We start from the raw sequence: 12,378 nt of genomic DNA, 5'->3' as shown, positions 1-12,378 counted from the left end.
TTTGCCAAATGTGAACGGTGGCAAGAGCTCAGATACACATGAAAGCATGAAATGACCCTGGGAATCGATAGACATCGCTCAGAGATGCCCCAAAACGATAGAACATAAAAAATAGGTGAATCTTTCCTTTCGTGTAAAGTAGAGCATCTCGCACGTGCAGAAGCTTCGGGAAGAGGGATCCAGAGAATTCGTACCCATAGCCATTCTGTTTTTGGCCTCATCTCCCCCTCTGCAGCAAAAGGCCTCCATGTGCCTGGCCTACATCCCATCTCCATGGTAATGAACATCCCTGGTCCCTGCTTATCAGAGCTCCACAAAGTGTGTGGCATTTTATTTGCATGATTTCTCTGTTTGTTTCCAGTTTGTCTAATGTTGCAGTTGGAAAGCAATAGGCTTTACGTGTTTGTACACAAGTCATTAGCACCTTATTGTTTTGTCTCAGAAATGTGCACCACAATTCGTTAAGCCTAAAATAGGCCTACCTAAGTGGTTCAATATATTTGGAAGGCTTCAACATATGTAGACGCAGCTTGATATAAAGAAGTGCAGGTGAATTGAATGGACATTTAACTGGTAGCCTAATGGGAAATCGTAAACATTCACAAGACGACATTGTGTACGACATGCTGTCCTCAAACATCACAAGACAGCAAGCAACCTGATTCCAATTTTGTATTGTCTACTGTGTTATTTAAAACATACATATCTGTTTCCTTTAGGTCTAGGTTTAATACTATTTAGGCCAACATAACGAATTAATTACTACATTCAAGGTAGAATAATAGGGTGATGATGGGCAGGTTGAGGAGGAGGAGGCTATATATTTTCTACTACATAGCCTATAGATAGGCCCATATGAAGAAAAAAAAGATATCAATGTATTACATTGAGCCGTGTTAAATGTTGGAATGGCATGACAAGTTATTTACTTGAGTGCTTGAATGTTGTTGTGAGGATATAGACCAAATTATGATGTAATAAGAGTGGTCCGACAGGTGGAAAATGCGGGCAAATCAGACACCTGAACAAAAATGGTGGCAATCTGTTACTGCCTGTATGCATCATCATTAGCCTATAAAATGGCATAGGCTATAATAGACTACAACGGGAAAACAACAAAACATGTTAACACAGACCAAACACACACTGACACGACCACAAACAGTATATAATTACTCACACTAATACGAACCTGAGCGTCCATCGTAGAAGTGAGCGTTTTCAAAGCCGACTCTGCCTCCTTCGATGAATTATACATGATACCCCTACCGTTACTATAACAAAAATGCACGGTGCCATGAAGGCAAATACTGCAAAATAGAAATTCATAACTCCTGGCTGATCAGCAGTTTTGCGCAATAAAATTATTGAAACTGGACGCACGCACGTGAGGCTATAGCCGTTAACAATAGAAAAATGAATCCAAATGGAAGAGAAAATTTGAATTTTTAACGAAATTAAATGAAAATACACACACCGTTCCAAATGCTGACAGATTATGCGCTAATGTGAATCCCGAGCGCCCAGATGTCTCCCAAGCTTCCTTTACCGAATCGCATCAGCCTCGAAAATTCTGCCGATTCAGGGGTTTCTGTCTCTGCTATAGCCTACACTGGAATATAAAGGGGCGGGGGTGAGAAGGACTGCAGTAGTCGCAGCATGCGCAATAAACCGTAACTCTTACTGAAAGGAGTAGCCTCAAAAAGAATGTATTGCAATCAAATGAATCTGATATTATACATAACAATTGCTACTGCTGTACAAACACAATAAAAAAGAACACTGTAGTCGGCCTAACCAGTGATCTACAGTGCATTCGGAAAGAATTCAGACCCCTTGACCTTTTCGACATTTTGTTACATTACAGCCTTATTCTAAAATTGATTAAATTGTTTTTCTTCCCCTCATCAATGTATACACAATACCGCATAATGACAAAGCAAAAACAGGTCTTTTGAAATTTTTGCAAAAAAAAAACAACAACATGGAATTATCACATTTACATAAGTATTCAGATGCTTTACTCAGTACTTTGTTGAAACACCTTTGGCAGCGATTACAGCCTCGAATCTTCTTGGCTACAAGCTTGGCAAACCTGTATTTGGGGAGTTTCTCCCATTCTTCTCTGCAGATCCTCTCAAGCTCTGTCAGGTTGGATGGGGAGCGTCGCTGCACAGCTATTTTCAGGTCTCTCCAGAGATGTTCGATCGGGTTCAAGTCCGGGCTCTGGCTGGGCCACTCAAGGACATTCAGAGACTTGTCCCGAAGCCACTCCTGCGTTGTCTTGGCTGTGTGCTTAGGGTCGTTGTCCTGTTGGAAAGTGAACCTTCGCCCCAGTCTGAGGTCCTTTAGCGCTCTGGAGCACTGACTAGTCTCCCAGTCCCTACCGCTGAAAAGCATCCCCACAACATGATGCTGCCACCACCATGCATCCCTGTAGGGATGGTGCCAGGTTTCCTCCAGATGTGACGCTTGGCATTCAGGCCAAAGAGTTCAGTCTTGGTTTCAGAGTGACCATCGGGTTCTTGGTCACCTCCCTGACCAAGGCCCTTCTCCCCAGATTGCTCAGTTTGGCCAGGCGGCCAGCTCTAAGAAGAGTCTTGGCGGTTCCAAACTTCTTCCATTTAAGAATGATGGAGGCCACTGTGTTCTTGGGGACCTTCAATGCTGCAGAAATGTTTTGGTACCTTCCTGTGCCTCAACACAATCCTGTCTCGGGGCTCTACGGACAATTCCTTCGACCTCATGGCATGGTTTTTGCTCTGACATGCACTGTCAACTATGGGACCTTATATAGACAGGTGTATGCCTTTCCAAATCATGTCCAATCAATTGAATTTACCACAGGTGGACTCCAATCAAGTTGTAGAAACATCTCAAATATGATCAATGGAAACAGGATGCACCTGAGCTCAATTTCGAGTCTCATAGCAAAGGGTCTGAATACTTATGTAAATAAGGTATTTCTGGTTTATTTTTAATAAATGTACAACATTGTCTAAAAACCTGTTTTCGCTTTGTCATTATGGGGTATTGTGAGTAGATTGATGAGGGATTTTTTAATTTTTTTATCCATTTGAGAATAAGGCTGTAATATAACAAAATGTGGAAAAAGTCAAGGGGTCTGAATACTTTCCGAATGCACTGTATATAAACACTAGATTGCTGTTGTTATGTGGTGGCCAATTAGAGGCTCTGAATATTGGTACTCCACAGAAGGACCAGTCCTCCATAGGAATGAATGGAATTCTACAATTCTACTGAACTGTATATACAGTCGTAGTCAAAAGTTTTGAGAATGACACTAGTATTGGTCTTCACAAAGTTTGCTGCTTCAGTGTTTTTAGATATTTTTGTCAGATGTTACTATGGTATACTGAAGTATAATTACAAGCATTCCATAAGTGTCAAAGGATTTTATTGACAATTACATTAAGTTTATGCAAAGAGTCAATATTTGCAGACCTCTGCAATCCGCCCTGGCATGCTGTCAATTAACTTCTGGGCCACATCCTGACTGATGGCAGCCCATTCTTGCATAATCAATGCTTGGAGTTTGTCAGAATTTGTGGGTTTTTGTTTGTCCACCTGCCTCTTGAGGATCGACCACAAGTTCTCAATGGGATTAAGGTCTGGGGAGTTTCCTGGCCATGGACCCAAAATGTCGATGTTTTGTTCCCCCAAGCCACATAGTTATCACTTTTGCCTTATGGCAAGGTGCTCCATCATGCTGGAAAAGGCATTGGTCATCACCAAACTGTTCTTGGATGGTTGGGAGAAGTTGCTCTTGGAGGATGTGTTGGTACCATTCTTTATTCATGGCTGTGTTCTTAGGCAAAACTGTGAGTGAGCCCACTCCCTTGGCTGAGAAGCAACCCCACACATGAATGGTCTCAGGATGCTTTACTGTTGGCATGACACAGGACTGATGGTAGCGCTCACCTTGTCTTCTCCGGACAAGGTGTTTTCCGGATGCCCCAAACAATCGGAAAGGGGATTCATCAGAGAAAATGACTTTACCCCAGTCCTCAGCAGTCCAATACCTGTACCTTTTGCAGAATATCAGTCTGTCCCTGATGTTTTTCCTGGAGAGAAGTGGCTTCTTTGCTGCCCTTCTTGACACCAGGCCATCCTCCAAAAGTCTTCGCCTCACTGTGTGTGCAGATGCACTCACACCTGCCTGCTGCCATTCCTGAGCAAGCTCTGCACTGGTGGTGCCCCGATCCCGCAGCTGAATCAACTTTAGGAGACGGTCCTGGCGCTTGCTGGACTTTCTTGGGCGCCCTGACGCCTTCTTCACAACAATTGAACCTCTCTCCTTGAAGTTCTTGATGATCCGATAAATGGTTGATTTAGGTGCAATCTTACTAGCAGCAATATCCTTGCCTGTGAAGCCCTTTTTGTGCAAAGCAATGATGACGGCACATGTTTCCTTGCAGGTAACCATGGTTAACAGAGGAAGAACAATGATTTCAAGCACCACCCTCCTTTTAAAGCTTCCTGTCTGTTATTCTAACTCAATCAGCATGACAGAGTGATCTCCAGCCTTGTCCTCGTCAACACTCTCATCTGTGTTAATGAGAGAATCACTGACATGATGGCAGCTGGTCCTTTTGTGGCAGGGCTGAAATGCAGTATACATGTTTTTTGGGGATTAAGTTCATTTTCATGGCAAAGAGGGACTTTGCAATTAATTGCAATTCATCTGATCTCTCTTCATGACATTCTGGAGTATATGCAAATTGCCATCATCAAAACTGAGGCAGCAGACTTTGTGAAAATTAGTATTTGTGTCATTCTCAAAACTTTTGACCACGCAGACTGACACAACCCAAACACACATATATACACATTACAACACACACACACACACGTTTACACTCATCATTTGCTGTTGCTGCTCTGTTCTTTATTTTACTCTTATTGTTATCTATCCTGATGTCTAGTCACTTTACCCTGCCTTCTTGTACATATCTACCTTAAATACCTTGCACATTGATCTTGTACTGGTACTCCCTATATATAAGTCCATTCTTGTGTATTTTATTTTATTCTTCGTGCTACAATTTTTATTTCTAAACTCTGCATTGTTGGGAAGAGTTCGTAAGCAAGCATTTCACGGTAAAGTCTATAACAGTTGTATTCGGCACATGTGACAAATAACATTTGATTTGATGATTATGATTTAAGTAATCTGAAGAGATGAAGGACTAGTGTGATTTATGATAACCCTGCTAATACGCCATTACACAGCAAGTTAAACATTTCTGCAAGGCACAAAACAATAGGAAAATTATGACATCTGCAGAAGGTTTTCATAGTATAAAAAGAAAGAAAGAAAGTTGCATATTCTGTGTATGCTCCCAACAATTGGGTAAACCTAACGACCAACGTTTCGGTAACGTAGTGCCTTCTTCAGGTTTTAGCACATCAAATATTGGGTGTGGGCAGTTTGGTTTGGCTGTTTCTCTCTCTCACTGACCCTGTAGATATTAAAGTTCAAGATATTAAAGAACTTGTTTGGTTGTGCAGTTCAGTTTACTATCATAGGAGTTATACAAATAGAGAACCCTCAAGCATGACAAGCAGCACAAATAATCTCTTTCTAAGGTTAAGCCATGGGTAGAGGAGCACAATGAGGCTCAAAGAGCCATTGAATGTCATATGTGAGTTATACGCTGATGATGCGTAGAGAAATAAAGAATGGGAAAGAGTATAGACGATTGAGAGGGAAAAGGGTGTAGGCCGAAAATAGTTTTTTTTTTTATAAAGCTGGGTGTTGTCGCTAGGTGACCCTCCCTGGATGCCCATGTCTTTTTGGTCAGCAAATTATGTCATCCCTCTTCACAATGTATGCCCACACACACACACACACACACACAAACGCAAGCATGCACACACACAAAGGGTTAGGGCAGAGAAGCAGACCAAAGAAAAAATAAAGGAATGAAATGGGAGAGACGAAGAGAACTCTGCCATTTCATAATCTTCCCCTTATCGCTACAGTACCAAACAACTACATGTAAAACTTTATTTTAAATATTTCACTTATAGTGAGAACCTGTTGTTTATGATGCATGTGACGAATACAATTTGATTTGATTAGTTAAGTACTCTGCCATTACAAGGCTATTCCACTAGAGGGCATAAAAACATGACCCTCCAAAAGCTTCCATGTTGCACAATAAAGCTGCTGCACCCCTTCCATTAGAACCACTTTACATGGTGGTTGTAGAGACATATTTTTATTTTCTTGCTATTTAACCGTGCAGTCTTGATATGTGGTGCAGACAGATATACACCACTGCTTTCTCAATCGAAATGTATCGAAATGTACAGAAAACGAGGCTTAAGAATCTATTTTAAATTATTTTCATGAGAGGTTTCCATACATTTCCATAAATTATATCTGCAGCAAAATAAAATGATTGGATGTGCTGAGGATATCTGAATAAGTAAATTATTATTATATCTTATTGCTGAGAGCAAAACTGGATTTACTGTAGCTTACTTATTGGAGCAGCAGGTTGGAGCTGCTTTATTAAAAAATCACCCAAATGCTATAAGCTATTCCATATAGTGAACTACTTTTAAACATGTGAAAAGTAATGCACAATATAGAGAATAGGGTGCCAATTGGGACGCATATATTGGTCTGACTTCTCACGTCATCATGACCACTCCCAGAGTGATACAAATCACACAGGAAGTGATGCCAATTTAGCAATTTGTTGCTAGATTTAGGAACTTTTCAGACCACCCTGGCAACTTTTTTTTCAAACAGCACCTAGCAACAAATGTAGCTACTTAAAAAAAATTATTTGGAACTTTTATCAACTTTTGAAAAGTGACTCAAACGATACAATGCACGCATTTTCCCTCTAAATGACACAAAAACGATTTTCTCTGTCACATACTCAGTCACAACACACGTGCCTGGCTGCAAAAGTGCATTGTGAGTGACGTCAGCAGCAGGCGCTCAGCTCGTGCACAGGCAGCAGCAGGCCAGCCAAGCAGCACAACAACCTGGAGAGAGCTGGAGAGAGATGCCTAGCGCACACATCATTATTTGAGTTGTTTGTTCAATAAGATAGCATATATACCTTGTTATTAGCTTGTACCTATAATTGTTGATCAGTTAGGTAGCATGTTAACTAACTACCAATACACTGCTTAAAACTATAATTGTTCAGAATGTGTAGGTTTACTAGTTAATAAGAAAATAAATAAAATGTAATTGTTCAATAATGTCTAATGTGTAATTCTTCAATATTTCGATGTGTTGTGTTTTAAAATAAAAATAAATTTTCATATAAAATGTGTTGTGTTTATATTACTTTTACAAATAAAAATGTGATAATAAACAAACAAATCTAAACTAACAAATTACAAGTAATATTTGTTGCGGAGATGGCCAGTCAATTTGAGTAACGTTATTGTGTATTCTACGTAATGACGCAGTTTTACGTTATTACGCCATGACATCACAAAGTCATTTGGCAACTTTTAAGCAACAAATCGACCTACCTTCCCCTGAAATGTAGTTGGCAACACCGTACACAGGTAAAAGCCTCACTACATGTAGTATCAGGGATGGTCACCATCATAAATGCTGGCTACAACTGCTGGGCTAATTATTTACACTCTGATCAACTGTAATGATAGTGCTTGCTCAAACAAGTTGTTTGTCATTGCAATCGATTATAATTAATAATTTACACTAGGCTAAGTGTATTTGTCTTTACCTCACTTTCAATTTTCATTGTTTAGCCCACCTCGTTTGTTTTGTGTATAAGTGGGAGATTAATTAAATGTAGGGCTATCAATCATTTATTTTAAAAAATAGTTAGTTAGTCATTTTAATAGTTGTTATTACACAGCGCAAAATATTAGCTTGACTGTGTTTGGTAGGTTTACCAAGGTAACTTACTATCATAGTCTTACTGTCTTGCTCAATATCCACGGTATCATTACTTACTTCACTCAAGGCAGCGCATACAGGGCGTTGCCTGTCTATAAATTCTCATGCGCAATATTTCTCAACTCTGCACAATTCAACCTCTTCTCAATTGCCAACTCCACACTCGTGAACGGTAAGAATTCAGCCTCTAATACGAATGTAAAAAGTCGATTCAAGCTAAATAGTTTTGTTAATCCTATCTGATCTCCTCCTTCAACTCAGAAACTAGTCTGCAGACTTTATTCTTGGTGCAGTTTTCTATGGAGTGGGTGTCATACTTTTCATCTGTAAATATAAAAGTGAACATAACAGTCACTTTTTACAGTCCAGACTTAACTTTTTAGGTGATCTGCATTGATTAAGGATTTTAAAACTTCATCATTTGGGGGGCAGGTAGCTTAGTGGTTAAGAGCATTGTGCCAGTAACCGAAAGGTCGCTGGTTCTAATCCCCGAGCTGACTAGGTGATAAATCTGTTCGATGTGCCCTTGAGCAAGGCACTTAACCCTAATTGCTCCTGTAAGTCGCTCTGGATAAGAGTGTCTGCTAAATGACTAAAATGTAAATGTATAACTAAAATAATCACACTGGGCAAAAGAGCATGGTCAACATATAGAACCTGTCATGTTTGCTTAACAATTATACCATTATAATTGTGTGTGTTATAATTGTTTTGTCTAAAATATCATCTGAGTTTTTTATATTAATTAACATTAAGGAAACTGACTGAAAAAATGTTTTTCGTTCAATTTCCAGTAAAAATCCCCATCTGCTGCTCTGACTCATTCTACCCATTTCCTTTTAGCCCCTAATGATAATAATCATCATGTAGTATTGTCTAATATTAACTCAGTGGAGTCCAGAGAGACTACACCAGGGTGTGGCTCACTTTGAAAGAATGGGTTTAGAGCTGACTGTCGACATGTACACACACGTTTCCTCAGTGTTGGTGCGGCCTCTCTTTCTCTAGTCTAGTTTGTCTTTCCTTCTACTCAGTTTTGGACTACATTTTTCCCACATTCAGTCATTTTCTCTCTTCTCTCATACCACATCCTTTTTTTACTACCTCTCTTTTATGAAATATCTCTCTCTCTGTCCCTCTCTCTCTCTGGCTCACTTTCCCTGCCCCTCTCTCTCACTCTCTCGCACTCTCTCTCAGTGTGACCTCACTCAGACCTGCAGCCATGCCTTCAGAACTGGAATGTGCCATGGAGTCCATGATCACCGTGTTCCACAAGTACGCTGCTAAGGAGGGCAGTGGCAACACTTTGAGCCGCCGCGAGCTCAAGGACCTGATGGAGAACGAGCTCTCTGGCTTCCTCAAGGTGGCCATCTCTACTACTATCTCTACGAAGGGTGCGTCCCAAATGGTACCCTATTCCCTATATAGTGCACTACCCTATGGGCCCTGCTCAAAAGTAGTGCACTATATAGGGAATAGGGTGCCATTTGGGACGCACAGTATATTATCTCTATTACTATATACTACTAGCTGTAGTAGAACTCCATGTTTGTTTGATACAGAAAACATGCACGCTTTATGATTAGGAACAGGAGTTTTTCCTCATCACGTGACGTAACCATGAAAAACTCAGGGCCCTAGTCATAAGGTTTGACTAGGGCCCAGAGTTTTCCCTGGTTAAGTGGTCAGCAAAACAACTTGGCCCTACTTGTCATGTACCTGCCCAATAAAGAGTAGCGACTTTCACTGTTGTCCCGTATTAATGTTAGTGAAATTACAGTATTAATATTTAGTATTATTAAAATGTCCCTGTCTTCCTCGTGTTTCCCTTTCAGTCTCAGAAGGACCCAACCACAGTAGACAAGATAATGAAGGATCTGGACTCTAACGGTGATGGAGAGGTGGACTTTGAGGAGTTTGTTTCTCTAGTTGTGGGCCTGTCCATCGCCTGTGAGCAGTGCTACCAGATGCACAAGAAGAAGATGGGGAAGTGAGGGATGAAAAGAGGAGAGGGGGAAGGGGTGCAGAGTAGAGAAGGGTTCTAATTTTCACTTTTGTAATTGTCACACTGTCCATTAAACACAAAGACCAAGGAGGTGTTGTCATTATTTTGTGTGTGTGTTTGTGTGTGTGTGTGTGTGCTAAGCAAGCAGCGTGAAGTCCTTTATGTGTAAAGTACTTCACACTACTTGCTTAGCACGTGTGTGTGTGTATGCGTGCGGGCATGTGTGTGTAAGAGCGGGGGAGAGAGAGAGACTTTATAATGTATTTATATGGTTTTATATGTGTTATAACCAATCTATTGGAGTTCTATCAGAGTAAAAGTATTGTAGATGTGTGCTGATAGCTTTGTCTACATGCTCACAAGAGAAATGCATGACAGTCTTGAAGACCCCATATACCAGGGATATTCAAATCTTACCCTACGATGTCCGGAAGCGTGCTGGTTTTCTGTCATACCTGATCATTAAATGCACCTACCTGATGTCCCAGGCCTAAATTAGTCCGTGATTAGAGGAGAAAAAGTAAGAAAAAAAAAGGTACGTTGACATCTGTTGGAATGAATCCTATTCTGAGACAGCTGCCCTCAGAAGAAGATTTATCCCAGCTAATGTCAAGAAGCATATACCATGTCATTTCACACCTTTACCTGTGATTTCAGTCTTATACAGATGATGATAGCTTAGTGGTTAAGAGCGTTGTGCCAGTAACTGAAAGGGCGCTGGTTCTAATCCCCGAGCCGACTAGGTGAAAAATCTGTCGATGTGCCCTTGAGCAAGGCACTTAACCCTAATTGCTCCTGTAAGTCACTCTGGATAAGAGTGTCTGCTAAATTACAAAAAATATAAAATATAATGCCTACCTGGATTTTTCTTAGAGGGCAGAGGGAACTCTCTTGTGAGGCTGATAAAAATGCTCACAATGTTCTACAGTACTGTACACACCCTCTGTCCTCATGATCTTTGGTCAGACATCTATCTACATCTTATCTTTATGGTTAAAAATTGTGCAACATTTTGACTGCGAAACACAGTACAGTTTTACAATTCTTGATTTGATTGTATGTAACAGAGGCAATCAAAAATAACTGTAGGGTGGTTGAATAAATAGGACACATACTGTATTGTCATATCATTGTTTTACCACAAGCAGTGGTGGAAAAAGTACCCAATTGATACCTTAACAGAAAATGACTCCCAGTAAAATATTACTTGAGTAAAAGTCAAAAAGTATTAGATTTTAAATATACTTAATATCAAAAGTAAATGTAATTTCAAAAATATACTTTAGTATCTAAAGTAAAAGTATGAATAATTTCAAATTCCTTATATTAAGCAAACCAGGCGGCACGATTTTCTTGTTTTTTTAAATTTACGGATAGCCAGGGGCACACTCCAACACTCAGCGTGTCATGGTCTGGTGCATGTTGGGTAACTCTCTCTCTCTCTCTCTCTCTCTCTCTCTCTCTCTCTCTCTCTCTCTCTCTCTCTCTCTCTCTCTCTCTCTCTCTCTCTCTCTCTCTCTCTCTCTCTCTCTCTCTCTCTCTCTCTCTCTCTCTCTCTCTCTGTGTGTGAATGTTCTTGGGCAGGGCCTACTCTGCGGCCAACTTAGTTACAAGGCCAACAGGGGTGTTGTTAGGTAATGACACATAGAAGGGTTTTGGAATGGACACTTCCCTCTCTATCATCTCATAACATAATTTCTACTCACTTTGTGCGATGTGCATTTTACAGAATACTGTACTGTGTTAAATGAGACAACAAAAATCCACAGTCATTTATATATTCTTAATTTTTACATTATATTTAGTGCATTCATCTTAAAGGCCCACTGCCGTCAAAAATGTGATTATCCTGTATTTAATTTATATTTCCACATTACGAGGTTGGAATAATACTGTGAAATTGTGAAAATTCTTGCTTGAGAAATTGCTCTATGCCTAGAAGCTATTTTTGTTTCTTTTTGACCATTTTAATTGATATTGAGATTTAAAATAAATGTCTTAAAAAACGGCTGCATTGGACCTTTAAGATAGCTAGTTGGGACAACCACATATCTAAATCATAGTAAGTACATTTTTCCTCAATAAAGTAGCCAGTGCTAGTAGGAAAAAAAGTGAAGTGCGAGTGTTAGTTCACGAAAGGCAAGGGTGTTCTTTTTTTTTGTGAGGGGGAGGGGTGCTGTGGGATTATTTAAGATGGGCAGGGACTCTGCTGTCCTAGTGTCAGAGGGAAGCTTGTTCCACCATTGGGGTGCCAGGACAGAGAAGAGCTTTGAATGGGCATAGAGACAACACTAAATACATTCCCAGTGAGCAAAACTGGTTGAAAAAATACATATTTTCATCCAGTTCTGCTCTCTGGGGTGGAAGTCATTGATCATTGGTTTAAGAGTCTACAGGTCAACTCAGTCTCAGAAGAAGAATGGTCAGAGAATTTTAATTTCAGTTATTTAGA

General features: G+C 40.2%; 1 protein-coding gene across 1 annotated transcript; it reads left to right on the top strand.

The window, feature by feature from the left end:
* Positions 1–7,535: 7,535 nt before the first annotated feature.
* On the top strand, positions 7,536–10,014 carry LOC311110025 (protein S100-A1-like). The gene is made up of 3 exons (XM_084152962.1): positions 7,536–8,093; positions 9,119–9,284; positions 9,757–10,014. The coding sequence occupies exons 1-3, from the start codon at positions 8,026–8,028 to the stop codon at positions 9,913–9,915; spliced, it is 393 nt and encodes a 130-aa protein (XP_084009088.1). The 5' UTR covers positions 7,536–8,025; the 3' UTR covers positions 9,916–10,014.
* The last annotated feature ends 2,364 nt before the right edge of the window (positions 10,015–12,378 follow it).

The sequence above is a fragment of the Coregonus lavaretus genome (genome assembly GCF_964263955.1).
Source record: "Coregonus lavaretus genome assembly, chromosome: 3".
Classification (NCBI taxonomy): Eukaryota; Metazoa; Chordata; class Actinopteri; order Salmoniformes; family Salmonidae; genus Coregonus; species Coregonus lavaretus.
The sequence above is the reverse complement of the archived record's forward strand: the minus strand, read 5'-3'. Positions and strand labels throughout refer to the sequence as shown.